At 54.4% G+C, this 27,637-nt stretch overlaps 2 protein-coding genes, 1 long non-coding RNA gene and 1 pseudogene across 5 annotated transcripts; 2 read left to right on the forward strand and 2 right to left on the reverse strand.

The window, feature by feature from the left end:
* Nucleotides 1–1,092: 1,092 nt before the first annotated feature.
* Nucleotides 1,093–10,916, forward strand: LOC141425842 (uncharacterized). 2 transcript variants are annotated; one of them, XR_012450998.1, is made up of 5 exons: nt 1,093–1,192; nt 2,445–2,532; nt 3,914–4,073; nt 4,531–4,645; nt 10,567–10,916. It is a non-coding gene; the product is annotated as an uncharacterized lncRNA (long non-coding RNA). The 2 variants fall into 2 exon arrangements; XR_012450997.1 differs by lacking the exon at nt 1,093–1,192 and having other exon boundaries at nt 1,639–2,532.
* A 551-nt stretch (nt 10,917–11,467) lies between these two features.
* On the forward strand, nt 11,468–22,064 carry Cdc42ep1 (CDC42 effector protein 1). 2 transcript variants are annotated; one of them, XM_020162606.2, is made up of 3 exons: nt 11,468–11,605; nt 16,076–16,793; nt 17,963–22,064. In XM_020162606.2, the coding sequence occupies exons 2-3, from the start codon at nt 16,331–16,333 to the stop codon at nt 18,733–18,735; spliced, it is 1,236 nt and encodes a 411-aa protein (XP_020018195.2). In that variant the 5' UTR covers nt 11,468–11,605; nt 16,076–16,330; the 3' UTR covers nt 18,736–22,064. The 2 variants fall into 2 exon arrangements, with proteins under 2 accessions (XP_020018195.2, XP_020018196.2); XM_020162607.2 differs by lacking the exon at nt 11,468–11,605 and adding an exon at nt 11,707–11,822.
* On the reverse strand, nt 19,702–24,598 carry Lgals2 (galectin 2). The gene is given in 8 exon segments (XM_074084886.1): nt 19,702–20,055; nt 20,058–20,087; nt 20,203–20,288; nt 20,349–20,380; nt 21,430–21,478; nt 21,481–21,511; nt 22,866–23,001; nt 24,594–24,598. Coding segments are annotated over 8 exon segments (723 nt in total).
* A 2,393-nt stretch (nt 24,599–26,991) lies between these two features.
* Nucleotides 26,992–27,336, reverse strand: LOC109685668 (intraflagellar transport protein 20 homolog pseudogene; annotated as a pseudogene).
* Between the last annotated feature and the right edge of the window lie 301 nt (nt 27,337–27,637).

Here is a 27,637-nt window from a genome sequence, read left to right on the forward strand (position 1 = left end):
TGCCCCGGGGTTCCTGGATAGGCAAGTCTGGGAATCCCTGCGCTGAGTATCAGGTCTTTGTGTGCGGAGTCCTCTAGTTAAATACCTTCCACTCACCTGTCAACACGTCCTTGGACCAAAACCAAATTTCTCTTTTCCTTAATAACACTTGCAAACGGGAACCCAGCTTGCCAGGTGCTAAATTCTCAGTTAATTAATCCCATCCACCACCTCCCTTCAGCTCCACCTTACAGAGGGAAAAACTGAAACCACCAAGATTAATGACTCATGCAAAGTCACACGGCTGGATGGCTGGGCGGCTGGACGGCAGAGCTAGAAATCTCTACAGCACCACAACGTGGTCTTCACAGGCAGCCCCAGCCCCTGGGCCCAGCAGGTCTGTTGGAGCTGGAAAGCCTGGGGCTTTTCTGGACTGAAATAGATCAAAGACCTTCCCCTGGCCCTAGCTACAGGACATCACAGACCGGTCCCTTATCGGGCTCCCCACTGCATCATTGCAGGGCACAGGACAAAAGGGGGCGCTCCAAAGTCATGGAAAGTACAGCCTAGACAAAGGCCCCCATGTCCCACCCCGGCCCTCCACACAAACGTCTCCTTTTCCCTCTGCTGTGCCATTCTCCAACCCCACCATGTCACCAGCATTTCTCTGGAAATGCCATACCTTTGGCTAGACTGTTTCCTGGGTCAAGTATACCCTTTTTCAATTCCAGGATTCCAGGAAGCTCTCCATGATTGCCTCCTCTGAGCTAACGGGCCCTAATGTGCCCCACAGCCCTCTGGAGCATGAGTGACTCAGATACTCTGAGCTGGGGTGGCTGTGGGAGGAGGGGAGACAACACAGGAGTCCCCTACTTCTTTCTGATCATGTGAGGAATGGGGACAGGGCAAGTCTCCCTCTGCCAGTCCAGGTCAGCATGTAGGTCATGACCCTTAGGTTCTCAGGTCCTCGGTCAATACCTGTTGGGCAACCACAGGGCAGATTGGCTGGGACTGCCTGAAGGGGGAAGGGGACAGGGTTGTTTACTTCCCCAGGGACACCTTTGGCCAACCCTTCCCTTGGTCTGTCACCTGGATTGATTCTTTCAGGTGTGAAGCACGTCATGGCCCGAGGCCTTCTTCAGGTCCCAGACCTCCAGGGTCTGGAAGTTTTAAAGGGAAAGAGGAGGCCTAGCTAGCCCTGGAGACCTGGCGGGTAGGAATCAGCCTCTTTCCTGGCTCCCTCAGCCCCTCCCCACCCAAGCAGAGGGAAGAGAGCTGTGGGGCGGAGCCCAGGCTGGGGGGCCTGGAGCTGGGGAGGCTTCCTGCAGACATCCAGGCTCTGACTCCCTAAGCCAGGGACATTCCCAAGGCTTCCCTCCCCCAACCTCCATGTAGGGAGGGGCGTGGCCTGAGGTCTGTGGGGCACGGAGGGGCTGTCCCCAGCCCTGTGCAGGCACCGCCCCTGGGGGTCCTTGTGATTCTCATAAACAGGAAGCCCCCCCCACTCCCTGCAGACAGCCCCTGAGTTGTGGAGACTGGGCTCTGGAGGACCAGGACTCTTGACCTCTCCGGCTGTGTTTCCTGTTAGATGGGCCAGAGGAGAGAGGGAGACTGAAGTGGCAGGGGGGAGGGGCAGCGCGGCTGGGGGAGGGCAAAAGAACTCACCCTGAGAGGTAGGAGGCCAGAGCAGCGCTGCACGCAGTAGGTGCTCAGTAAAGGTTTGCAGCCTGAGACTGGGTGGGGAACAGAGGTGTGCCCTCTGGAGAGAGCAGCCCTACTGGGGAGGGGAGACTGGGCCACCCTGGCCAGGCAGCCCTGGTGGCCTGGCAGCCCCCAGGGCCCAGCATCCCCCCATTGTCCCTGTCTGGCCCTGCCCCGCCCCTGGCTGCCTGGGCCAGGCCACTGTCTCAAGGCCCTTTATTTTTAAAATCCCTGTGGTGTTCCTGCCCCAAGCCGGAGGAGCAGTGCCAGCCACAGGGAGCCTGTGGCCTGGGCTTGGGGCCCAGAGGCGCTGGGGGTGGTGCATCCAGCCACCCCACAGCTGCTGGTGTGATTCTGCGAGGGCTGCTAGGCCAGCTGGCCTGCCACAGGCCAAGAGCCTGGAATGCCCCCACCCACTCAGGCCCTGAGGCCTTAGCCCTTGCCCTTGGTGGAGGGGCAGGGGCCCACTAGGGTAGCAGCTGGGCCCATGTGGAATCCAATGACATCCAACCCAAACTTCAGCACCTACTGTAGAAAGGAAGGGGGCACATGCCCTAGGGAGGACTTACGAGGGTGACAAAGAGGAGTAAGACATGCTCTCTCTTTTCTAGGAAGATGGGGCCTGCAGTTATGGGGTGGTTCTGGAAAGAGGTCCAGACTGCAATCCAAGAGGCCAGGGCCAGTCCTGACTCTATCCCTCCCTAGCTGTGTGACCTTAGGCAAGCATTCAACCTCTCTGAGCTTTAGGCGGCTCCCCATTACAGAAGACAACAGTCACCATGGAAGGCTCACAGCAGTGGACAAAGCAGTCACAGCCCCTGCCCTCCTGGAGCTAGGGGAATCAGGAGCTAGGTAAGAACCAGATCACAAAAGACAGCAGGAATATAAAAGGGAGGGTGCTGGTGGGGCCATGGAGGAGGGTGGAGAGAATTTCATTGAGATCTGTGATTCTGAGGGCCTCTGGGCAAGTGACAAGAGCAGAGAGGAGACAGGCCGAAAACAGTACAAAGGTTCTGAGGCCAGAGGGGGTGAGCTGATAGAGCTGCACCCCTGGAAGCAGGCATTGTTATTATTGTCACTGTGTGAAGTTGCAGGAGGAAGGGATGTCAGGTACATTCATGCCATAGCTGAGGGTTGCCACTCATCCCTTCCCCCTCAACTTACTGCACTGAGAACACCAGCTGGCCAGCCAGCCCACATGTGCAAGCCCTTAATTTACAAAGAGCACTCACTCTGGCCCAATTTGTTCTTGCCTTTGATCCTCCCAGAAGGTAGACAGGAATTACCACCATACACCCATTTGATAGATGTAGAAACTGAGGCAGGAGGACCGGGACAACGATGGCAGCTTTTTAAGATCACCGAGCTCAATCATGTCAGAACTGAGCCATACGACAGGGAGCTCAGTTTCCTGGAAAATCCATTCACCCCCATGGCAGCACCTTGGATATCCAGCCTTGACCCCCCAAAACATATCCTGCCTCACTCCAGCCTCTTTCCCAGTGCCCACAAACCCTATGAGCTCCTCTGTAGCACACAGGCTCCACCAGGAGGTGCCAGCCACCCCCACCCCCCAGGCTCCCGCTGGAGAAGAATTGTGGCCAGAGCCTCCCGTGGGAGCTCTGGCCAGTAGGCCTTGGCAGGATACAGGCAGCTGAGTCAACACGCGCGGCTGGCAGGGGCTCAAGCTGCCCACCGAGGCAGGCGGAGTCAGAGACACAGAAGGACTGCCCACTCCTCTACCCTCACTCCCCAGGAGATTCATCCTCCCATTGCCTAAGTACCAGCCAGATCGGTTAACCCCTGCGGGTCCAACCAGGATGGCCTCCTGAATATTCTTTGGTCCATGCCTTGCAGAAAGGCCTTGTGGGCCCTTTGGGAGGTGACTTCCTTCTTTGGGCCACTTTCTTTGCCTCCTCTTATCATGAGGCTGTTGTCAGTGTCTCTGAGTTAATAGAGGCTACTCTGCACATAAACTGTGTGAGCCATTGTGTCCTCTCTCTGCAAGCTCGGGGTGCAGATTCCTGACTTCAAAGGCGAGGGCTGTGCTCTGTTGCCTGGTGCTGACCTGAGTGTTTACTGTGATGTCACAGTTAAGTCCATGAACAACTGAGCAAGTTCAAGGAGCCTGAGTATCTGCAGTAATTATGACGCACAGCTCCAGCCTGCGTTTGTAAAGCAACTTTCCCAGGCGCCTTCTTTGATCAAAGGCGTTATTCTGCCTGTTTTACAGATGAACAAACTGAGGCAAAGGAGGGTAAAGAGCTTGCCCAAGAGCTTCAGCTGGGACTTGCTGGAGCCAGGTCTTCTGACACTTCTCTATGCCCCAAGAGGTAGAAGGAGGGGCGGTGAGCAGAGGGTATGGGGAGCTGATCGCTGCTCCATTTCCGGAGGTAAGGAGTGGGAATTCTAGGCTGGCACAGATGCTTTTTTGGAGAAGTGGTAAGCTGCCAGTCATCTAAAAGATGTCAGCAGAAGTGACAGTCACAGGTCAGGGATGCTTAATTTTTGCCCTGAGTGGATTGGGTAAGCGTGGGATGCTCTGCCCCACGCCTGGAGACCAGCAGAGCCCCGGATTCCTCTGTGTGCAGTCTCAGAGCTTTGCCCTTCGACAGTGAGCACCATGGGAGCCACAGACCCGGACCCCCCCTGTGCAGTGTGCCCACCACTAATCATGAGAGGACGAGGAAGTCTGTGCCCTCTCAACTCTGGTGTCCTTACTGGGCAATAGGCTGCCAGGATGAGAAAGAACTAACACAAAACACTGAGCTGGTTGTGGTGTCCGGCTCTCAGAAGGGACCAAGTTAGTGTTCTCCCCTTCTGACCATTTTCCTCTCACCATTGGCCCAGGAAGCGAGCAGGAAGCCAGGAGCTATCAAGTCAGGCCAGGAGGGGGACAACAGTGCCACTGGCTGAACCCAGAGGCTGGGCCATGAGTACCACAGGGTTCCATTCCCAAGCTTTGGTGAGTAGGTGGCCAATGTGACCACACATTTCCTCTCTGCCACTTCTTTCTTCATCACACAGAGGACTGTAAAGGGCGTGTGAGCCCTTCCCCAACCGAAGTGGGCAAGCCATTGTTAGAAGACAACAGACCATGCATTCAGGATGAGCCCATAGTGTGTGTGGGGCGGGGAGGAACCCCACCCAAGCAGGTCTCTTGAAGGTCCCAGGCTGGGCAAGGCTGGAGGAGACCATGATGGAGATAGTCAAGGCTCAGCAGGGCTGGCCCACAGCCTACCGGCCTATCTCTCAGTCCAGGCTGGACCACAGAGAATAGACCATTGTTTGCGCTCCTCCAAAGCATTTCCTGTCCCCAGCCCCTCCCTCCACCCACCCCCTCAGTTGAGAACAAAGGTCTCCTGGAGGAGGACCCCTTCCCACCCCTCTATCCAAGCCCAGAGCAGAACAGCCTGGCCAGTTCTGAACAGCCCAATCCCATCACCCATGTCCATCACCCAGGGGACAAGAGGGCCATGTGGCCCTTACCCCTGCTGCTGCCCCTCCCCCACAACTGTGGGCACCTCAGACCCTGCTTCCCCTCCATTCATCCATCTGTCTGTCCTCAGGGTGGGGCAGGAGGAACCAGCCCGACATCCTTCCTCAGTCCCCCCCTCTTCCCACCAATGTCTTGTTCTCCAGGAGAAAGCGAGCCGATGTAGGGGGAGGGGGTCCTTCCCCACCTCCATTTCCCTGTGGACCAGTGAGCTAGGAACCAGAGCCGAGGGGACTTGGAAGGCTTACCCTAGAAAAGTCTTCCACATGGGCCTTTTTCCCAGAGCCTGGAATTCCAGAGGCGTTTCCGGTCCTGACAGCTGTCTCCAGGAGACATCTCTCTCTGTCTGTGGGCCTCTCCGCCATGGCTTCATAGTACTCAGAAGATTAACTCTCATCCTGACCAACTGCTCCTAAGAACCCTTTCACACCCAGACTTTGAGAAACAGCTGGATAAGATACACAGACACTCATCTGCTGTCACTGGTTCCCCAGGCCAGGCCCTGACTCCAAGGTCTGTCATCGTCCACTGACACCCTACGTCCACACACACACACACACACACATGTGGCTACACAGACACACACGTGGCTAACACACACACGTGGACACATGCACACACATGTGGACACGTGGACACATGCACACACGTGGACACGTGTGGACATGCATGTGGATACACGCATGTGGACACATACACACATGTGGACACGCACACACACACCTGGACTGGCCACAGGTCTTCTGCTTTGCATGGCCTCATGCATCTGTATAGAGCCTCACCCTCCCTCCTCCAGGCAGCCATCCTGGAAGTCCAGCCATGTAGCTTCACCCCTCAAGGTCCAAGTCTGTCCCATTGGGCTGGGAGTTGACACCCAGTAGGTACTCAGATGCTTACACATGCATTGAAAGCAGCCCAGGAATCCACTGGACTTGCTGTGCAACTCTGGCAAGTCCTGCCCTTTCTGACCCTCAGTGTCCCTGGGAGCCTGCCAGGACTCCCCACCAAGTTGATTTTTGGGGCTTTAGGGTGGGAGGAAGGAACTAGGCTGAAACTTTTGTCTAAGGGGGTCTCCATCTGCTGCCTCCAAGGTCAGCAAGGGGATTTTTAAAAAAAACCTCTGGGTACCAGTGACTCACACCTGTAATTCTAGCTACTAAGGAGGCAGAGATCAGGAGGATCTCAGTTTGAAGCCAGCCAGGGAAAATAGTTTGACAGACCCTATCTCGAAAATACCCATCACAAGAAAGGGCTAGTGGAGTGGCTCAAGGTGAAGGCCCTGAGTTCAAACCTCAGTACCACAAAAAAAAAAAAACCATCATCAGCAAATGAAGAAACCCCATCCCAGATCCTGCCCTGACCCAGGGGCTGTCCCTGAGTATAGTGGCCCAGCCACCCAAGGTCTCCCACATCCCTCCCTCCCTCCCTCCCTCCCTCAGCTCAGCATTCAAGGACTGTTGCCCACCCTCCCTCCACAGCAGGCCATCCCAGCTCATCTTCCACCTTGCAGGATTTTGGAGCACCCTCAGGTGTGCCCATTCCCACCCTGCCTCCCTATGAGGCTGCTCTCTCCCCAGCTTCCTCTCTGACCACTCTTACTCCAAGACACAAGGCCTAACTCAAATGCCACCTTCTCCAGGAAGCCTCCCAGACCCTTCCCTACCCATGCTCTGCCTCCTGGGCCCCTTCATTCCACCAATACCCTGGTCTCTGTCTTAAGAGACTACAGACTCCAAGCCTGTGGAGAGCAGGGACTGCCTCCTGTACTCACCACTGCCCCTCACGAGGTACCCAGTGCAGGGCTGCCCACAGCAGCTCCTCCCTCAACGTGTACTAGGCTTTTCCAGTACCTGGAAAAAAGAAAGTGCCAGTGGTAACAATAATAGCTGCCCTTTCTTGATGATTGACTACAGAACAGCAGTGAATTTTATGGGTCATCACAGGCTATCCAACTGAGGCCAAGGCCAGGGGGCCATATGCCCAAGGTTACTCTGCCAGTTAGAGGCAAAGCTAGGATTTGAACCTGGGTTTGTCTGACTTAGAAATGCATCCTGGGTCATAAAAGGGAGGGCCTAGGGTGCAGCCACCCTCTTGGCCCTAATGTCAACCTCCCCTAGGTATGAGGGTCTACAGCAGGAATCTCTTGGGGAGCCCACCACATCCCCACCTTTGGTGCCCAGGGGTGTCTGAGTCCTTATAGGAGTCTAGCCAGTGAATGCCCCTGGAGGGGACCCAGGAGGATACCTGCCATGGTGAGACTCCAGGTGGAGGGACAAGGGCCCCTTTCCTAGAATGGCCTTGACAAATGTGCCTGGAGCACAGAGCAAGCAACTTGTTGGAAATCTCATTGGGCAAGGATGCCCAGATGGACCAGACTCAGGTGGAGGGCACTGGCTTTGAAGGAGGGCATCTAAGAGGCCTAAGGGTAGCCCATCCATGAGGTGAGCAAGGTGTGTGCATAGGAGAAAGATGAGGACACGCTAGAGAGGTGGTCAGCAGAAGTCAGGTGTGAGTCAGCATAAGGTGTCCCAGATGGAAAGGGAAATGAGTGGGTGAATGCATGGATGGACAGGTAGATGGACATCGAGGAGGAGTAAGCAGATGGGTACAGGTGTGGACGATGATCGAGGGCTGCTGGGTGGCTGCAGCAGGTAGGTGGATGTGGAGGTGGGAAGATGGATGGAGAAATGGACGAGGTGTGGCTATGGAGGTAAAGACGTTAGGGACTGATGGAGATGGGCAGTAGATTCACAGATGGGAAGTAGGTGGGCAAATGGATGTGAGAGAGGGGTGCGTAGGTGGGTGAACCGGGAAGTGCCAATGGAGGAATTGGCAATTGGATCTGTGGGTGGATCAGTCACTGGACACTCCAGAGACGCAGGGCTGGGAGGACTGATCAGTGGGTCAACGAGCCAATGCATACACTGACCAAAAGCCCAGCCAGACTTTGGGGTGCAAAGGAAGCATGCCCCCAGGGAGGTGCTAAGGTAGGGGCTCACAGATGTGGCCAAGCCAACTTGCTCAGCCCCAGGGTCCAAGCCTCACCAGATTCTAGTAGGCAGCACCTGGCACTGCTGAGTCATCAAATGGGAAGTACCCCTCTCAGGCTGTGCCCTGGCTCTTCCTCCCCAGATCTGTCTAGAACTCCCTGCCTCCTCCCTGGTAGCCCCCACCTCAGCACATGCAGTCTGCCAGGGGAAGAAGGCAGGAGGCAGCCGAGCCCCGTGAGTGCAGTGCAGCCCAAGGGGCCTGGCCCCTTCCAGATAGGAAAGCACAGGAAGCCACCAGCAGTTCCCACTCCCAGCTGGGGCACATTTGTCCTTCTTCTTACAGGGGCATTAGGCAGTACCTTACACTCTGCCAGGGCTAACCCCTGAATGTACAGCACAGTCTCTTGAGGTGAAGCAAGGGGGACTGCAGGAAATGGATGAGAAGAAAAGAATGAAGAAGGGGCACTGTCCACCCCTGTGTCCTTCTCATGGATAGAGACCCCCTCCCTTTCTCCCATTCCCCAGAAGGACAAATTGGGCAGAGTTCTTCAATCTAGAGTGAGCCAGGAACAGGGATGCAGCCTACATGAGATGGACTTCTATCTGGAGAGCAGCTACAAGGAGAAAGAGGGCTCCTCTCACCCTCAGTTTACCCATCTGCAAAATGGGGCAAGAATTCCTGACTTGAAGATTGCCATACAGTGAGCCAGGAGGAGGCAAGTACCCAGAAGGGAGTTGGGAGGCTCTTGATCACTGGTACGGAGGTAAAGAGGATGGACCAAGAGCAGAGCAGGTTATGACCATTTCCTGAGAAAGGATGGCTTTCTCAGCCGTCTCTTTGGAGCTTGTGAAACTCCTGCAAGTAGTAAAAACCTGCATGGGCATGGGTGGCATACCCATTTTATGGACAAGAAGCCTAGGCTAAGAGAGGCCAGGTGCTTTGTTCATGGTCAGTCCGTGGGTCAGCATTTGAACTCAAACCTTTGACAATGCACCAAACTGCTTCCTTCGCCAGCTGCTCCAGGAACCCTCTGACGAGTGATGTGTCACTCACTGTCTAACCAGATCACCCGTGAGAGTGAAAGCAAGTGCTATTAATAATTGTGCTGGGACAGTAGATGTCCTTCACAAATGGGAAGTATGGCCATCCTACCAAAGTAGAGGACTTTGGACAAGTCACTTCACATCGCTGCAAAATTGACATGAGGACAGTATTGTCCCTGTGGGACTGTCATGCAGCGTAAATGCAATAATGCACGAAAGGGGCTATAGGCCTGATGTGCATTTAAAAGCTGGGAGCTTTTGTTTTAGTTATTTAATTTTTCTTGTGGTACTGGGGGTTGAACTCAGGGCCTCCCACTTGCTAGGTAGGCGCTATACCACTTTAACCACCCTGCAGTCCTTTTAGTGCTGGTAATTTTATTTATTTATTTTGCAATATTGGGGCTTGAACTCAGGGCCTTCACCTTGAGCCACTCTGCCAGCTCTTTTAGTGATGGATATTTTCGAGATAGGGTCTCTTAAATTATTTGTCTGGGCTGGCTTGGAACCTGAATCCTCCTGATCTCTGCTTCCTGAGTAGCTAGGATTACAGGTGTGAACCACCAGCACCCGGTTTGTGCTGGTAATTTTTGAGACAGGGTTTTACTTTACCAGACCAGCCTGGACAATGATCTCCTCCAAATAGAATAGTTGGGATGACAGGTGACAGTTACCATGCTCAGATGGGATCACGTGAACTTTTTGCTGGGGCTGGCCTCTAATAAAGATCCTCCTGATCTCCACTTCACAAGTAGCTGGGATTACAGCTTGAATCACCACGCCCACCTGGCTAAAAGCTGGGAGCTTATAAAAGGAAGCTTTTAAATGCACCTGCCTGACCAGCCTGCTGGCTCCCCAGCCCTACCACAGTAGGGGCCCTGGCCCTTGAGAGTGCCTCCCACTTCCTGGTCCCTGTTCTTAAGGGCAGCCGCCTTCCTCCTCACTCATGCTCTTCAGTACCTCTGAGACCTGGTGACACTGTTCCCAATTCCTCTCGGGGCCTGCCCCCAGGGAACGGTCTCTAACCCACCGGTTCTCAATTCTACCTCGGGACCACTGGAGCCAGTGCTGCAAAGCTCTGTGCCTGTTTCTTTGTCTCCAGCTGGGGAATAACCAACTCCGTTGGTGGCCGGCATTCAGAGAGCCAGGGGAGGAGGCAAAGCCCCTCACTTCCGTGGGCAGCATAGACCTGTCTTCCCCACCCATGTGTACACTACCTACTGCTCCTCTTCCCCAGCCACCCATGCGTCCTCCTCCCGCCTAGCTGCAAGCCCTGGCCCAGGCTGCCCACGCTGTACTATGTGCACTTGCACTTCGCTCTGGTCCTCTTAAGACTTAACTCGGGACCTTCTTCCCTAGGAACACTTGCTGAGTCTGCAGCCTCTCTGAGCCACACAACAGCGAAGGACTGCCTACTTGTCCTCAGGAAGCTCACAGTTCAAGGACAGCATGAAGCAGGGGTCCCGGGTCTTTCTTCCCACCTGGAGGATGGCACAAGGTCCTGGCAATGGCTGAGCCCTGATTCCCTTCTCTCCATGAGGGGGACTCATTAAAGTTTCCTAAGGTGTGACCTTGTTTATCTGACCAGAAAAGCTGCTGACAGAGTGGGGAACACTTAATGACATAATGCCTGGTCTACTTTGATTATCCTACTTTACAGATTGGGAAAATGGAGGCACAAAAAAGATAGTAGTGGCCAAGGAGGGAAACTCAGGCTGTCCCAGCTACAAGTCCACGACCTTGACCACTCCACCACTCTACAAGTGGCCTGCTGTGGCCTGTGGCTCAATGTGGCGAAGTCTGTCTTGCTGGCCCCCAGACAGGGCCTGTATTTAGTGAACAGGAATGGGGGTGGGAGCCAGGGAGTGGGCATTCCACACTTGTAGAATTCAAACTCTCTGTGGCATTCAAGGCTCTGAACCGGGCTTCCCAGCCCAGGAGCCAGAGTTAGCAATCCTGGGCGCCCAGAGGCCATCCAGGGAGTCCCCGTGGCGGGCGGGGGGCAGTGGGCAGCAGAAAGCCGACCACCAACCCGGGGCAGCCCCCCTGCAGGCAACCGCACATTCCCGGGCTCGCCCTGGCCCGGGTCAGCGGCCAGGGGCCTGGCCTGGCACCCCCGCCGCGCCCCTCCAGCCCTGGCTGCCGCCGGCGCGGCGTGGACACAGCCCGGGAGGGGGCGCGGCCCTGCGGGCAGGCGGGCGGGCGCAGGGGCGGGAGGAGGGAGCGCCCACACCCCGCCTCTGCCCCCGGATCCAGCCGCCGAGCCCGCGGCCAGGGCGGCGCAGACCGGCCCAGCGACTCTTGAGCTGCGCGCCGGGACGCGCCACCACCACCACCGCCGCCGCCGCCGCCGCCGCGCCCGCCCTGGACCTCCGGCTCCGGGGGTCGCCGAGAGGAGGTAACCGCGGCGGGCGGGCGGGGCCTCGCCGGGGGACGCGGTGCGGGAGGACCCCGCACTTCCTAGGCGCTCGGGGTCGGGCGGGCGCGAGCCTGGCTGCGCGGGACACCCGGTGCCAACGCGGAGGCCGGAGCGCGGCGGGAGCGGCGGGGGCACGCCGAGCTTTCGGGGTGTTTGATCGCGTTCCTGGCGCGCTGGGGGAGCGGAAAATTGAGGGGTGAGCGGTAAACCCGGTTGCGGGAAGAGGCGCAAGCCGGGGGTCGTCTGCGCGCCTTCAAGCTGCGCCCGAGGGGACGGGAAGGAACCGGGAGGGGGCGAGGTATCGGAATGCGGGCCCCTCGGCCAGGCCGACGCCGAGAGCGGGAAGTTGGCGGAGGGGACATGACTGCGGAGATGGACAGGCACCCTGCCCCCTCCCCAGCCGCCGCATTCCAGGCTGGAGCTGCGGATGAGATCATCCCGTCCGGTTCCCCTCCGGCCGTCCCGCGCGGGGCGACCCTCTCCAGCCCCCAGGGAGAAGGTTTTTCTGGTTGATGTTCTGCCCGGACCTCCCATCCCGGCCGTGCTCCAGATTGTTCGGTCCTTGCCCCAGTCATGCAAGACCCGTGAAATTTAAAACCCATTTTCTTGACTGGGAAACTGAGGCGCGGAGATTATCTGGGAGACCACGGCTGCACAAAACGTGTCGCGGGGACCAGACACCCTTCCCGCAGTGGGAGGGCTGATAGGCACTAACTTGGAGCGAATGGGGCAAGAAGCCACTCTTAGCTGGGCTTGGTGGCTGATGGTGTAATCCCAGCACTGGGGAGGCGAGACTGGAGGGTCGCAAATTGGAGGCCAGTGAGACCTTGTGTCAAAACCAAATACCAGAAAAAGTAGAGCTCTCTCTTTCCCCTTGCCCCGTCGCTCCCTAATGGCCCAAAATGCTCCCTCCTCCTACCCGCCTAGGCCTCCTCTGAGTTGTGAAAATCAATCGTGTCGGGGGGAGTGACTTCCGGCAATTCACTAACCCTTTCCTGACCTCAGTTTCCCTGTCTTCTACCTTGATGTGACTGGAATTTGAGGAACTGCCCTGAGGAGGTAACCCCTAATCCCAGGCAAAGAGCAGGGGGATCCCCCTAGCCAAGACTGGCACCCATAGTCCTGCCTGTTTTATTGACAGTATTTCCCAGCAGGATGCCCTTGAGGAGGGGGCTCTGTGCCCTGGGCGGTGGCCTCCAGAATGAAACTGTAACACTGCCTTGAAAGGGGTGTGGCCTGCAGGTGACACCCCCACTCGCCCCCCACCTGGCCCTCTACTGTGGGAGCAGCTGGTAATCTTCTCCCAACCTCACGTGCTTCCACAGCGTCCCTGGTGGCCTCTCTTTAGTGCGTGATCATCCCTGTCCCCAGTCCCAAACTTGCTCTTGAGGTCATCACTGCCATTAAGAGAGCTCTGCCCATGTGCCCAGGCCCTGACTGTCCTCTACAGGGTAAATATAAGGCCTCTGGGGGACACTTGAGACTGCATGGTGACAGCTTGTGTCCAGGTCACAGGCACTGTATCTGTAGAACTGCAGCTCCTGTGCCCAGGCCTGCCTGCCCCATGCTGGACAGCCAGGGGTTCTTCCTCATCCCCAGCCATCTTCACCCCAACCCCAGAGCACTTCCTACTGGTGTTGGCACACCAATTTTCTCTGCAATCTGGGGCACATCGGTCTCTCCTTTGTGAACTTCAGTTTTCTCATCTGTGAAATGGGAGCTGTGAGTATTACCAGGTGAACCTCTGTGCAGGTGGGGCACCCCTAAGGGTCCCAGTACCTGTGGTCAGCACTAAGTGGCAAGTCATGGCCACCAGAGGTCCCCAGAATGGAAGATGTTACTATAAGGTGTTGGATTTGAACCCAGGGCCACCCGGATCCAGGATAGGAGAGCTGTTTCCATACCCGTCACACTTGCACCCTCCCATGGCAGGAACCTGCCTGGGATGCTCTGCCCATTTTCCACATGGGAAGACAGGGTTGCTGGGATCCTAGCCCCTTTCTGGGGTGGGGGGAGTCTGTCCACTACAGTTGGCAGATGGAGGTAGGGGTGCTATCAGGAGGTGCCTGAGGCTTGTGGGAGGTGGGATCATCCAGGATTGGGGAGGAAGCTGGTCTCCCTAGTTAACGCGGTCATGGGAGTCCCTTTGCTAGGGGTAGGGACTGCTGCAGCAATCGGGGACTTGGAGTGGAGGAGAGGTGGGTGTGACTGCATGCTGCATGGTAGACACAGTTGACCCATATCTACTGTGACATTTTGCAGAGTGACACCTGCCCCACCCCCGTTACTACCCCAGACATTTATCCTTTTTTTTTTCCAGTCAGTACTGGGGCGGGGGGGGGGGGACGACGTGGGGGCCGGGGGAGGAAATGAACCCAGGACCTTGCTCTACCACTTGAGCCAGTCCTTTTGTTTTTATGTTTTTGAAAAATGGCCTTGCTAACTTTGCTGGCTGGCCTCGACACTCCATTCTCTTACCTGCACATCCCAAGTAGCTGGGATTATAGGTATGAGCCTCCATGCCTGGCTGAGAGATTCATCTTTAATCTCTATAGAGCAGGGAAACCTAACCCCTACCATGCAGCTGCCCCATGACCTTGGACAAGTCTCTTCCCTCCGAACCTGAGCCGAGGGGTTGTTGGAGAATCAGATGACGTCATGTCATGACAGTGGTCATGGCTGGCCAACTGCAGAGCTTCCTAACTTCAACAAACATTCCCAGTGCCTGGGGTGCCAGGCCAAAGGATGATTCAGAAGTCCCCCCCAGGGGGAGGGGCTAGGGTTGGGGGAGGGTCAGATGGTGGGACGCAGAGAATGCAGTCACAAAACAAAGCAGGCTTTGTCTTTCTGCCTTCTTTGTTTTTATCTTGTTATTTCACCTATTTTAAATTTCAAATAATATGAGAAGGGCAAGATTGAAGATTTTTGTGCTCGGAGGTGGCCCACAGTAGCTTAGGAAAAGGAAAAAAAATGTTGGGATTCAAATCTAAAGATCTTATCAGCCTTTATCAGCTGAGGTCCCAGGTCTGTGGAGGTAAGTGACTTGCCCAAGGTCACACTGTGAGGACACCTCACCCCTCAGAAGGTGGCAGGGGTGGTCCTTGGGCGTGAAGGTTATTACAGAGATTAAGCCAGCCTTGGTTTGGCCCTGGCGGTGTGCAGAACTCAGGCTGGGGGCTGGGAGGGAAGAAGGGCTGGAAGATCCAGGTGCTGCCTCTCCCTTAAAGTGTGCTGCCTAGCTGAGGAGACAAGACTGGGCGCCACAAGCCTGTCAAGGGCTTATGTAAGTCAGAGGCCTTGAGTTCAAGTCTTGACTAGCTCTCCATGTGACCTTGAGTAAGCTTGGCCCTCTAAAGGCTATAGGAAAACCAGACTGGAAGATCCTAGGTGCCTTCCAGCCCGTGGGGGAAGTTGTCACACATGGAGGGATGCTTAGAGAAAGGTGGGGCCAGGAAGGGGGTGGGGGGTCAGGAAGGAAGAGAGTGCACAAGGAATAGCTTTTGGCACCGGCAGAGATTTTTCTAAAACTCATTCTCCAACAACAAAGAGCCTATATCAACTTGACAGACTGATGAAGCCCTTTCCTGCAGACCTTCTCAGAGCCTTGAGTCTGCCCAGGCATGCAAGAAACAGCTGGGAAAAGCCATTTTGACCACAAGATCCTTTTTCCAGGGAGCACTTTGACGGTGCCTAGTTCTGAGGAGCCGCTGCGCTGGCTGTGTAACTGGCTGTGTGCACAGCAGGTTTGGCCAGTGTCTCCTCCCTCCTAGTTTGTCCAGGGGAAGGGATTTTAACCCACAGAGGAGGTGCCTTATTCCACATGCCAGCAGGAGGCAGTGTCACCTGGCGCTCAAGAGCTCTGGGATAGGGACCCTGCTTCCCTATTTCCTGCTGAGTAACCTCAGGCTGTACTTCTCGTGCCTCAATTTCTCCTTTCCACTATAGAGGCGTGTGCAGTGACATCGTTACACAGAGTAGGATGGATTTTTTGTGACCTGCTCAGTCGATACTGGCTTCAAAGCAACTGGGATTCTGATTTTTATTTCCATTCTCTCCTGCCTGTTCTTGATTTTTTTTTTTTTTCAGTACTGGGGTTTGAACTCAGGGCCTACACCTTGAGCCACTCCACCAGCCCTTTTTTGTGATGTTTTTTTCAAGATAGGGTCTCATGAACTATTTGCCCAGGCTGGCTTCAAACCCCAATCTCCTGATCTCTGCCTCCCCAGTAGCTAGGATTACAGGCATGAGCCACCGGTGCCTGGCTGTTCTTGAACTTTTAAGCGGGGACTTCCAGGGCAGGTTCTCCTTTGTGCTGGTGTCCGGTTGTATCTCCATCCATGTTGGTGGGAGTCCTTATTTGCTTTCTTGAGCTGTTATTGATTGGTGCCAGGGCTTCCTCCTTCTCACCAGGCCTGTACCACATTGAATTGCTGTCTCTCCTTCTTCCAGGTCTCTACCCTTGGACAGGACAGAGGCCACCGCCCGTGAGGCCCATCTCGTGCAGGACATCGGCCTTGCCAGAGCCTGGTGGAAAGACGAGCTGTGGTCCCCAGCATTGGGGACAGAGCCTTGGGAGAGCCAAGGAGTGACCTCTGCCCACCTTCCATTGAGAGGAAGCAGCTGAGAAGGGGGTCCTGAGCTCAGCCCGCCTCCCTCTCCAGCCCCAGGTGGGCATGAACCAGTGATCCTGAGCAGTCAGAGCTGATGCCTGGCCCCCAGGGGGGCACAGGAGCCCCCACCATGAGCCTGGGCAAGCTCTCACCTGTGGGCTGGGTGTCCAGCTCTCAGGGAAAGAGGCGGCTGACTGCAGACATGATCAGCCCCCCACTGGGGGACTTCCGTCACACCATGCACGTGGGCCGTGGTGGGGATGTCTTCGGCGACACCTCCTTCCTCAGCAACCATGGTGGCAGCTCTGGGAGTACCCACCGTTCTCCCCGCAGCTTCCTGGCCAGGAAGCTCCAGCAGGTGCGGAGGGCAGGGGTGCCAGCCAGGAGGATGGCTTCACCTCCAGCACCCTCACCAGCTCCACCTGCCATCTCCCCCATCATCAAGAACGCCATCTCTCTGCCCCAGCTCAACCAGGCGGCCTATGACAGCTTGGTGGTGGGCAAACTCAGCTTCGACGGCAGCCCTGTCAGCTCCACAGACGGCCACTCTGGTTATGGTAAGGACCTGGGTTAGGTGCCCATTTTCAGAACTGAGACCCCAGGGGATCTGTGGCTCTGCTAAGCCTCCCCCCACTGTTGTTTGGTCTCCCATGGAGGTCAGGCCCAAACCCCAGGCCACGGATGGATGGGGAACGGGGAAGAAGTGGGAGCCACTTATACCCAAAACACCAAGGTTGAGGTGGAGCCTGAGTTCCAGCTGCCTGTCTGTCCCTGGACCCTGGCCTGGCTACCCTTCTGCCCTCCCCCCACCTCCCATTCCCTTCAGCCCTCCAGTGTCAGAATGATGTCAAGGAGCTATTCAGAACATGGGCTCTGGATTCCAATTCTGGTTCTGCCTGAATCTCAGCGTGCCTGCTGACCTCTGAGTTCAAGTGCGCTCATCTGTAAGGAGTCACTTAGCATTCTTGCTAAGATTCAGTGAGGTCATCCGTGTACCAGGCTAGGCCAAGTCACATAGGCGCTCAGGACCTTTGATTTGTTGTTATTTGAACAAATGCTCCTATAACTTGACAAATTTGGAAAACCACTCATGCTGTGCCACCTTGACTATGCCAGGAGTGCTCGCCTGGGAACCGAGGGCTCCTGCTGCCACCTGGTGACAGTGTGCCACCTTGCACCTTGCCCTGCCACTGCTCCTGCTCCAGGGGGCTACCCAGAGCCTCAGATAGGATGCTCTACACTAACCCCAGTGGTCTTAGGCTGGGGCAGGAGCTGGGCCAGATGACCATGGCCACTGTGCCTGTCCTGAGTCTGTGATTTCTCTGCAGCCAGATCCCAGCTGCTGCTTCTATCCTGTGACCACAAACCAGTCAACATGCCATGGATTCACTGAGGCCACAGCCAGTGTCAGGAAGCCAGGCACTATGGCCAGGTTCACAGTGGGGACTGAGAGAAGATTTGAGCTCCAGGCATGGCTCTGCTGTTATCAGACTGGCCTTGGGAAAGCCTCACTTTCCTCATCTGCAAAGTGGGAAGGAAAATTATGACAACCTTCAGTTTCAGGAGTCACACAAGATACCATAGGGTTCCCTATATTGGAAAAATGGGAGAAACAGGCTGGAGAGAGGAGTAACATATTGGAGGCTGCCCAGCAAGTCAGGGTTGGTGTTCCCAAAAGTTCTACTTAGAGACCCCAGCTCTGACCTCTTCCGCATTTTTCTTCTAGGTCTGGACTCTGGGTTCTGCACAATTTCCCGCCTGCCCCGTTTGGAAAAGTCTAGTGACCGTGACTGTGACCGAGACAGAGACAGCTCCTTCCCTTCTGAGCCCGAGCTTCGCCGCTCTGACTCTCTCTTGTCCTTTCGCCTTGACCTTGACCTTGGGCCCTCACTTCTCAGTGAGCTGCTAGGAGTCATGAGCCTTTCAGAAGCCCCTGCAGCTGAGACCCCAACCCCTGCTATAAGCCCCCCAGCTTCAGCTGTAAACCTCCCAGCCCCTGCCACAAACTTCCCAGCCCCGGCTGCAAACTCCCCAATCCCAGCTGCAAACTCCCCAACCCCAGCTGCAAACCCCTCAATCCCAGCTGCAAACTCCCCAACCCCAGCTGCAAACCCCCCAGTCCCAGCTGCAAACCCCCCAACCCCAGCTACAAATTCCCCAGCCCATGGACATTTCCCCAATGGGGTGACTGCTGGGTTAGGCCCAGTGGCCGAGGGGAGGGCTAGCCTGGCAGGAGCAGGACCCCGAGTGACCCCTGACATGACCTTCAGCAGGCACTGGGGAGCCAACTGGGGGGGCAGCAGAGGCAGCCGCCACTACACTGAGGTGGATGCTCGGCGGGAGCTAGCGGGGGTGCTGCCCCAGGTTCGGGGCTCCTGGGAGAGTCTGGATGAGGAGTGGAGGGCACCCCAGGCAGGCAGCAGGACCCCTGTGCCCCATACAGTGCAGGCCAACGCCTTTGAGTTTGCTGATGCTGAGGAGGACGAGGTCAAGGTGTGAGGGTCTAGGGTGTGGGCTTAGGACCCTGCCAGCCTCGGGACCTGACGAGCCCACCTAAAAGCTGTGTCCTGCCAGACGAGGTAGGAGAACCTAAGTAGCCCAAAATGCTCCATGTCTCTAGAGGCCAGTGTGGAAGGGAGGACCGAGGAAACCAGGCTTGTTCTGGGACCCAGGTTCCCAGTGGTCCTGTGAGCTGACCCATCTCCCTCCGCTGACACCCTGGGTCTAGTAGCTCTTCCTTAAGCGCCACCCCCCACTGGCTGGAGGGCCTAACCTCACAGTGTGGCCTTTGTGCCCCAGGATGCTGTCCTGTGGGGTGAGGGTAGGGCACGCACCACACAAGGCCATTGTTTCCTTTCCCAGTGGGACTGCTCCCCCTAGAGGGTCACCTTTGCATCCCCAAGAGCCCTATCCCAGGCTATGTCCCAATACCCTCAACTGTCCCAAAATCTCAGAAAGGTCAGATATGACCCCATCCTCCCACCATACTCTCTACCCCAGACCTGTCTCTGGGGCCTGATTTTTTCAAAAAGGTTTTTTTGATAAAAGGTGCCAGGCAAGAATCTTGGGGACCTGGGAGACCAGGCTCAGTCCCCTCTTCCTCTCCTGGGAGTTTGAACTGCCAAGGACCACCCCGCCCCCCCTGCCCCCCCCAGGCCTGGGCGGGGGCGGGGGGGAGACTAGGTAATGAGTAACCAGGCTGGAATGCCCTGTGATAAGAAGCCCAGGTGGGAGCCCTTATCTGCAGTTCCTGGAACAGCCCCCATCCCAGGTGCCTGGATCGGGTGTCTCCCCACAGTCCCACAGGCAGCTTGGCAGGTGCTCAGGTGATAATGGGGAGGGAGGCAGGATCTGAGCTTTGGGCTGCTTGGGAGCATGACTCCACTGGGCAGTGCTATGTCCTGTGCCTCAGTTTCCTCCCCTTTGTCATGAAGGTGCCAGGAGCATTAAAATGCAGGCAAAGTGCTAACTACAGTTGCTGCCACAGAAAGACTTGGCAAAAGTGGATTCTTTTATTTGCTCTTGACCTTGGGGGAGGAAATCCGGGGCCAGAGGAGCAGGAACTGCATATGGAAGGTGTGAGGAGGGTGTGTGTGGGAGGGAACAGACCAAGTACGCAAGGTCTGCTTGCTGGGAATTTGCAGAAGGGCTTAAGTTGAGGGTCCAGGAGAGAGGGCTTTTGTTCCGAGCAGCTGCTGCCCTCTCAGTCAGCTTGAAGGAGGAGATAAGAATCCTGTTCACACCCAGGTAGTTCAGGTGGCTGTGGCCCAGACTGTTGGGAAAGGTTATATGGTACCCATCTGTCAGCGTCACCTTGAACAGAACTCATCTTTCTGGAAGGTCACAGTGATCTGCGGTGGGAGGGAGGATGTCAGGAAGAGCCTAGTGGCTTAACAGCAGTGGCACACATGTCCAGGCAGGGGGTCTTACCGTCTGTGTCCTCCCTTTATATCTTTCCCCTTTGACCTCTGACCCTAGGCTAAAGCACATGTGACCTTTCCTTTGCTCTTGTCCCCATTTGCTGTCATCTTGTGAGTTGCAGAAGATGGCATCTCATGAGTTACAGACAATGGCAGATTCTTTGAAGCATGGGTTAAAATGCAAGGTTCAACATATCTGTCCCTGGCTCAGGTTGACCACGAAGCTGTGGGGGGTCACGGAGAGGTTTTGGGGCTGGCCCTGGGGAAAAACAGCCTGGGTTACAGGGTTGATCACAAGTTGGAAGAAGCACCAGAGAAATGCTTTTATTGAGATTTGTTCCTTGTAACAAGGCAGGTGATAACCAGACAGGCTTGACACTAGTGGTACCTTCCACTTGGAGCAGGAACCAAGGATGTTGACAGAAGAGTGACTGATGGTGGCAGTTTCAGAAAGTAAAGGTGTCTCTCTCGGGACAGAATGCTAGACTTAGTTAGGAGACGGAATGCTAGACTTAGGAGCTGGTAGGCGCCATGTCACTGAAGGTTTGCCACCAGAGTTGCTGTGGCTTCACAGGATCACTGCAAGAGCCTGTGTTAGGCCATGGGAGTCCCTGAGAATGGGACCTTCTAGATTGTGGGGTTCTGTCACTGCAAGGCTCTCGGGGGTGTCCCCACATTTGTAAACTTGAGGAACACAGGTAGGAGAAAGAAGGTGTTTTTCTCTTGGCTTCCACTCCATGCATCTGCCTGCCCCCTTCCCAGCCCAGGGCACCTATAGATCATTTCCCAGAGACGGGGAGATTGCCCCTCACACTGAGAGCCTGCTGCTAGGCTTTCATCTGCCTCTAGGAACGGCTGTAACTGAGGCAGCTCGTGCCCCCTGGTGGCTGCCTCTGGTGGCGCTCAGGAAAGGCCACTCAGCTGGGTTGAGAGGATGGTGTCCCTCTTGGGGTTCCAGCTTTCATTGGAGGCCACCCGACCTGCAGGGAACCAGACAGAGCTCCAGGGCTTCTCTGCCTGCCCTTTGAGTGACTGTTGGGGCAAGGAACAGAGCGCATGGATCACCCCTGAGTTTCTGGAGGTCCCCAAATCCAGCTTCAGATGCTAAGGCAGGTTCTAACAAGGGAGCCAACAGTAGTGTGGGAGGGAGGAAGGAAGTAAAAAAGACCATTTGATGTGAAGTCACAGTGGGGTTAGACTGTTTCACAGCACTGCCCTGCCTGTCCCCCACCTTCCCTGTGGTTACCATCCTCCCCCTCCCCACTTTGTTCACCCCTCAGCGTCCTCTGCAATCTTGCCTTTGAGCTTCAGACTTGTGCCCAGCTCATGTCCAGGTTAGTGATCTCGAATTTCCCCTGAGCCAACAAAGAAACACTCTACTGGAGAACCCACTGAAAACGTGCCCAACACCTTTCTGTAGGTGAAACTTGTCCGTGAGCTTTGTCCCATCTCATCTGATCCCCTGTCCCTGTCCACAGGAGGGCACAGGGCTGGGCTGCAAGGGGACAGCCAGAGTGCTCTGATGCAGGCTTCCCACAGCCCTTCTAAGAGAACAGCTGGACCTGGAGGCCCAGGGCCCAGCATGTGCCTCCATTTGTCCCATCTGCGGGGTGGGTAAAGTGATCCCTGCCAACCTTACAGTCCCCCAGAGTATTAAGGTTCCCTGCCTTCTGTAGAAACACAGAGACACAGATGTGATACAGAAAGCCAATATCAGAGGCAAACAGGTCTCAGCCCATCCACCATTAACAATCTACAAAAATTTCTAAGTCCCATGTGTGAATGGATCCATCGAAGTCTCTTCAAACCTCTCTCTCCTCATCTATAAAGTGCACTGATTTGATTTATTCACTAAATCAAATAAATAAAACAGTTGCTGGGCTGGGTGTATGGCTCAGTGGTAGAGTACCTGCCTGGTATGCACAAGGCACTGGCTTCCATCCCCAGCACTGTGCAAAAAACAGTTGCTGTATGACAGCAGTGGCCACCTTCACGATGGTTGGAAGAGGTTTGAGATCCTGTTTGTAAGGTCCCAAACACAGGACCTGACTCCAGTAAAGGCAAGTTGAAGGGCGACCATCACTTAACGCTGTTATCATCTGCTCCCTGATTCGCCAAACCGAGGCAGCACCTGGATTTCTAGGCCTCAGATGCTTCCTCTGTGTCATGGTTAAAAGGGAGCATCTCAGGACATGACAGGCACCAAAGATCTAGAATATCTGGGAGGGGAGAACCCTTGTGCACGGTGAGATTTCTACTTAACATGATTTTGTTTTTGTTTGGTTTGGTTTTGGAGAGGGAATCATCAGAGAAGCCCTGAACCAACTCACAAGGGCAATTTGCACAGCCGTGGAGGGTAGTCGTCCTCTCGTACTGCCAAGGACAGCAGTTCACGTGCTGGTTCGTGTGCCAGGGAGGCTGGATCCCCTGCCCAACCTTCAGAGGCAGGCCTGACAGGGAGTACTCAGCCCAGTAGTAGCATGGATCTAAACCAGTACCACTTAGGCTGCTGTGATGCCTCAGAGCTGGGTCCTGGGCCTGGTGCTGCTGCCATTTGGGCTGGGTAATTCTCTGTTGTGGGGATGTCCTGAGCACAGTGGGGTGGCAATCAGCTTCCTTGGTCTCTACTCACTGTATGCTAGGAGCATCCTTACCCTAGCAGTGACAACCAAAAATGTCCCCAGATGTGGCTTAATGTCCCCTGGATACACTTCCCGGCTTTGGGGACCGAGGGATCTGGAGGCTGAGCCCCTCAGGTCTGTGCTTCATGTAGCAGCTGCTCCAGGTTGTCAGCCAGACAGCTGGATTGACCTTCTCACTCTGGCTGTCACTGACACAGGTGCCCCTGGGAGGTGAAGCTGTCCCATGAGGTCACCCACACTTCCTCCTAAATGAGACAGAACACAGCAGTACTTAAGCATGAGCCATGAACACACAAGCATCTAACATGAGCCCTGGTGAGAAGGTGCCATCTGCTCTGGGGAGTCACCCTCTTCCCTGGACAGTGGGGGATTCTGGGGTGGGGGTGGAGAGAAGCAGCCCCTCTCCACTCGCACCTCCTGGGAGCTGCCCCTGGAACAGAAGAACCTGAGTCCCTGAGGGTGGGGTAGGCTGCTGCAGGGCAGGCGCGTGGGTTAGGCCAGGGTCCCATCCATTTGGACAAATAGGGTACTAGGAGCAGGAGGCAGGACCTGTCCCCACTCAACAAAGTCTAAGACTAGAGAGACATGGAAACAGCCAGGTGAAGGAATTGGGCAGTGCATAGACTGTGGGTAGGCTGGGAGTTAGGGGGACCCAGGCTAAATCCTGGTCTGCCCCAGCTGGCCAAGTCACCTAAGGCCAGCCTCACTCCTTCTTGGCATGGGTCCCCCATCTGTGACTCAAGGGGTTGGATTAGGTGGCCTCTGGAGGAGAAGCACAGGAAAACTAGGAGAGGTGGGGTGACCAGAGGAGAGGGAAAATCAGGGGATCCTGAGAGACAAGGAGCACTGGACCTTCCACCAGGGACCCTTTGTGCCACCAGCACCAGGCTCAGATAGTGCCCCCCCACAGGTATCCACCTGGAACCTGAGGGTGTGGCCAGTTTGGCAACAGGGTCTGGCAAATGTCATCAAGTTAAGAGGAGGTCACTGACCTCATCCAGTATGACTGATGGATGTTCTTATAAGAGAAGGGACACTTGGACATAAAGGTACAGACACACAGGGAAAGCCATGTGCAGAGTGGGCAGAGCCTGGCGTGACATGGCTGCACACCGAGGGACATCAGGGATCACCAGCAACCACCAGAATCTGGGCGAGACAAGAAGGCTCCTCCCCTAGAGCCTAAAGAGAGCACAGCCTGCCACACTCAACTGCAGACTTTTCCAGAAAGGTGAGAGAATGCACGTCTGATGTTTTAAGCCCCACTTTGTAGAACTTTACCCCAGCTGCCCTGGGAGATGAATATACACCAAATCCCCAGAGGACGCCAAGCAATCCACCGATCAGGGGAGGCCGAGGCTCAGAGAAGGGCAACAACTTGTCCAAAGCCATACAGCAAGCCATGGCAGGGCCAGGTGTGGGATCAAAGAATCAGAGACACCTCTCTCGTGTGCTGAGCACATGCGGCTCCAGCCCTGGACCTCAGTGTCTTCATCTTTATAAAAATCAATAATTACTGTTGTTATTACTGAGGAGGACACTGACGCTAAGAGGGGAGAGACAGACTCAAGCTCGGAAGCAGGTGGTGGCAGAAGAAGCAGAACCTCGATGCCAAAGGACTGTGAAGATCACCTGTTCAACCTCCTTGCCACACAGATGGGGAAACAAAGCAGAAAGGGGCAGTGACACTGTACCCCAAAGCGCCCCACTCCATCCCCTCCCCACAAAGGGGAACATCCTTACCACATGGCAGCAGCTCCCAGCAGCTCTTGAAGACCTGTGCTCAGGGTCTCACCTCATGGTCAAGTTTATGCACCAGAATATTACACATTAACTCCCCCAAGCCATAAATGAGGACTTTATCCCTTTACATCCCAGTGTCTTTCAGCCTGCATCTCCAGGTACCCAGAGCAAACAGATAGTCAGCTCAGCCCACAGCATCTTCTGGCCTCTCTCCAGCCCGGCCTCCCTCCTCAGTGCTCTCCAGGGCCCAGGGGAGACGGCCCAGCGCCACCCTCACACAAACTGCAAACACAGGGAACTTGGCAGGCCACCCAACCTCCCTGACTGAGCCCAGCTCCCACGACCACAAAAAAATATAAAACACACTCAAGCTTCCAATTTTTTTTTCCTATTTTTTTGGCGGTACTAGGGTTTGAATTCAAGAACTCGTGCTTGCTAGGAAGGCACTCTACCACTTGAGCCGTGCCTCCAACCCACCAAGTTTTTTTTTTAATTGGTATATATTAAATTGTACACAGTAAGAGGTTTCATCATAGCACTTCCATACATAAATAGACAAATGTTCCTTTTGTTAGGTGACAGTAGTGCTGAATGCCTTGGGGTGCATCTGAGCAAGGACTTGATAGACAAGGTCCTGCAGGTTTCAGAATCCTGGAACCCTTAGTTCCCCTTCCTGACAATGGAATGAGAATAAAGACCATCTTGAGAGTTTGTTGTGAGTTTATTACAACGAAGGCTGGAGAAGGTGTTTTGAAAAGTGAAAACAGCTTTCAGCAGGTAACAGGACAAGGTTGTAAGTGATCAGGGATTTCGATGGGTTTTCTTTCATAGATTTTGTTTAAAAAAATACCTTTCATTTGCCAGGCACAGTGGCTCATGCCTGTAATCCTAGCTACTTGAGAGACTGAGATTGGGAGGATCATAGTTTGAGGATCATGGTTCGAGGCCAGTCCAGGTAAGTAGCTCTTGAGACCCCATCTCCAAAATAACCAGAGCAAAATGGACCGGAGGCGTGACTCAAGATGTAGAGTACTACTTTGCAAGTGTGAAGCCCTGAGTTCAAACCCCAGTCCCACCAAAAAAAAAAAAAAAAAAACAAACAAACTTTCATTTATATAACATATACACATAGAAGAGTCATAAGTATGGTCATTCTTTTTTTTTCTGTACTGGGGTTTGAACTCGGGGCCTTAAGCCACACACCAGCCCCAAACATTCTTTTCAAACAAGTGATATTTGCATTCTTTTTCCTTTGTGGACTATCCAAAATGCATAGTGAACTAATATTACTTTTACAATCAGAATACTGCGTTTTCAGGTGCCCGTCCTGAGGCTTAGGTTCAGGTTGTGGAAGCAATTTCAAGCCCCTTATCTTCTCTGGGCTTTGCCTTAGCCCTGGGAGAAAGGCTCAGAAGGGATTCATTTTCTTGTGGGTAAATAAGGAAATAAGTCACACCCCTCTCTGTGCTGCCAGGGGACTACAGGTGGCATCTCACATGAGCACAGGGCAGTGGGCCATCTGCCAGTTCCCGACACCCCAAGTATCTCAGCAGGACTTGACCTCCCAGTGGCCGGCCCAGTGCAGTCACCACCAACTCTGATGAAGAAACTACTCCGGTTCACAAAATCCAGAGCAGGAGGAAAGTTCTCCTGGAAATGTGTCCTGTAGAGGTTTTCAGAGTCCAGCCAAACTTTCTGTGCAAACAGATTTAACACAGTATTTTTAATAATGAAAATTGAGAATTCAGGAAAGTGTTCAGCAGGAGGAAATCGGTTCAATAAATGTAGCCATTGAAAGGCAGACAATTTCACAGTCATTGAAATATTGTTCTGAAATACAGATTTGTGGCTTTAAATGTTTCCCAATTGAAGCAGGTTAAACAGCTGCACAGGCAGAGGGATGTGTATAATATAAATCCAGAGAAGACACCAGGAAGGAACTGTGACAAGGGAGTGAGCAGCTTCCCTCTTGGGAGTGGGAGCACAGGGAACGCCCTCCTTCTTGTTTAATATTTCTAATGTCTGGAGCCAGCATGTCAATTATATAAGTAACAGACATAAAGATTAAAGCCATGAAATTCCCACTCTCCCAGCCCTCCTGCTCCTTTCTGCACTCTTTTTCTTTTTTGTTTTGGAAACAATAATTCATTGCTTTTCTTTCCAAAGCTTTATGAACTTATAAAAAAGTGGATCAAGGTTTACAGACTGCTTAGTTCACATCAAGAATTGAAGAGGGAGGCCCTGCCTGCCTTGCCACTGGCAGTGGCTGTGTGCTGACGTTTAGTACCAGTTCCCCCAGATTTGGCATTACTGCCTTCAGAGGACTGTGTTCCAGACACACCAACATGACATGCTTAGGGCGTTAGTCAAGTCACTGGAATGGAACAGAGGTTTTTTTGGTTTGTGGAGGACTTTTTTTGCCTTCCTGCTATAAAAATGAAATTTTCAGTTCACTTCTGAAAAATACACTGGTCAATAAATTCATTTTGTTCTGTTTCTGCTTTACACATTCAACCCAATACTTTCTAGCTGCATTTTCTTTTCTGCTATTAGTGCTTGAAGTTGCTGTTGTTGGATTCCAAACACCAATGACTCTCTTCTCATTCACTGCTTCTTTTGCAAGATGGTCCACAAGCTCAATTAGACTACCAGCTATTTTCTGAAATGGCCAATTTTGTGCACAAAGTCCTTGCAGTCTTCACTGAGCTCTGTGGTCTGCTGGGTAAACCAACACCCACAACTTGTTCAGCTCATTGAAGTACAGCCCCCCTTCTCCCCAGGATGTCCTTGGCCATAGCTGCGACCCCCTAATGGTGGTGCATCCAGGCTGCTGTAGGTAGACAGCTTCTCGCTCAAGTTAACTGCAGCAGGCGCGTGTCCCACCAGCTCCAGCCACTGCCATGGATACACAACCTGCTTACCTCATGACCCTTTCTGCACTCTTGACAGTTGATTGAAGATACTTCTAGATGCTTCCTTTAAATCTACCATGCATTGCTTTTAAAACTTACATGTCCAATCAGAAAAATAATGGGTGAGGGAAGGAAAAAAACTAGTCAAATGAATCATGACATCATAGAAAATTAGAAGCTTGCT

The sequence above is a fragment of the Castor canadensis genome, chromosome 8 (assembly GCF_047511655.1).
Source record: "Castor canadensis chromosome 8, mCasCan1.hap1v2, whole genome shotgun sequence".
Classification (NCBI taxonomy): Eukaryota; Metazoa; Chordata; class Mammalia; order Rodentia; family Castoridae; genus Castor; species Castor canadensis.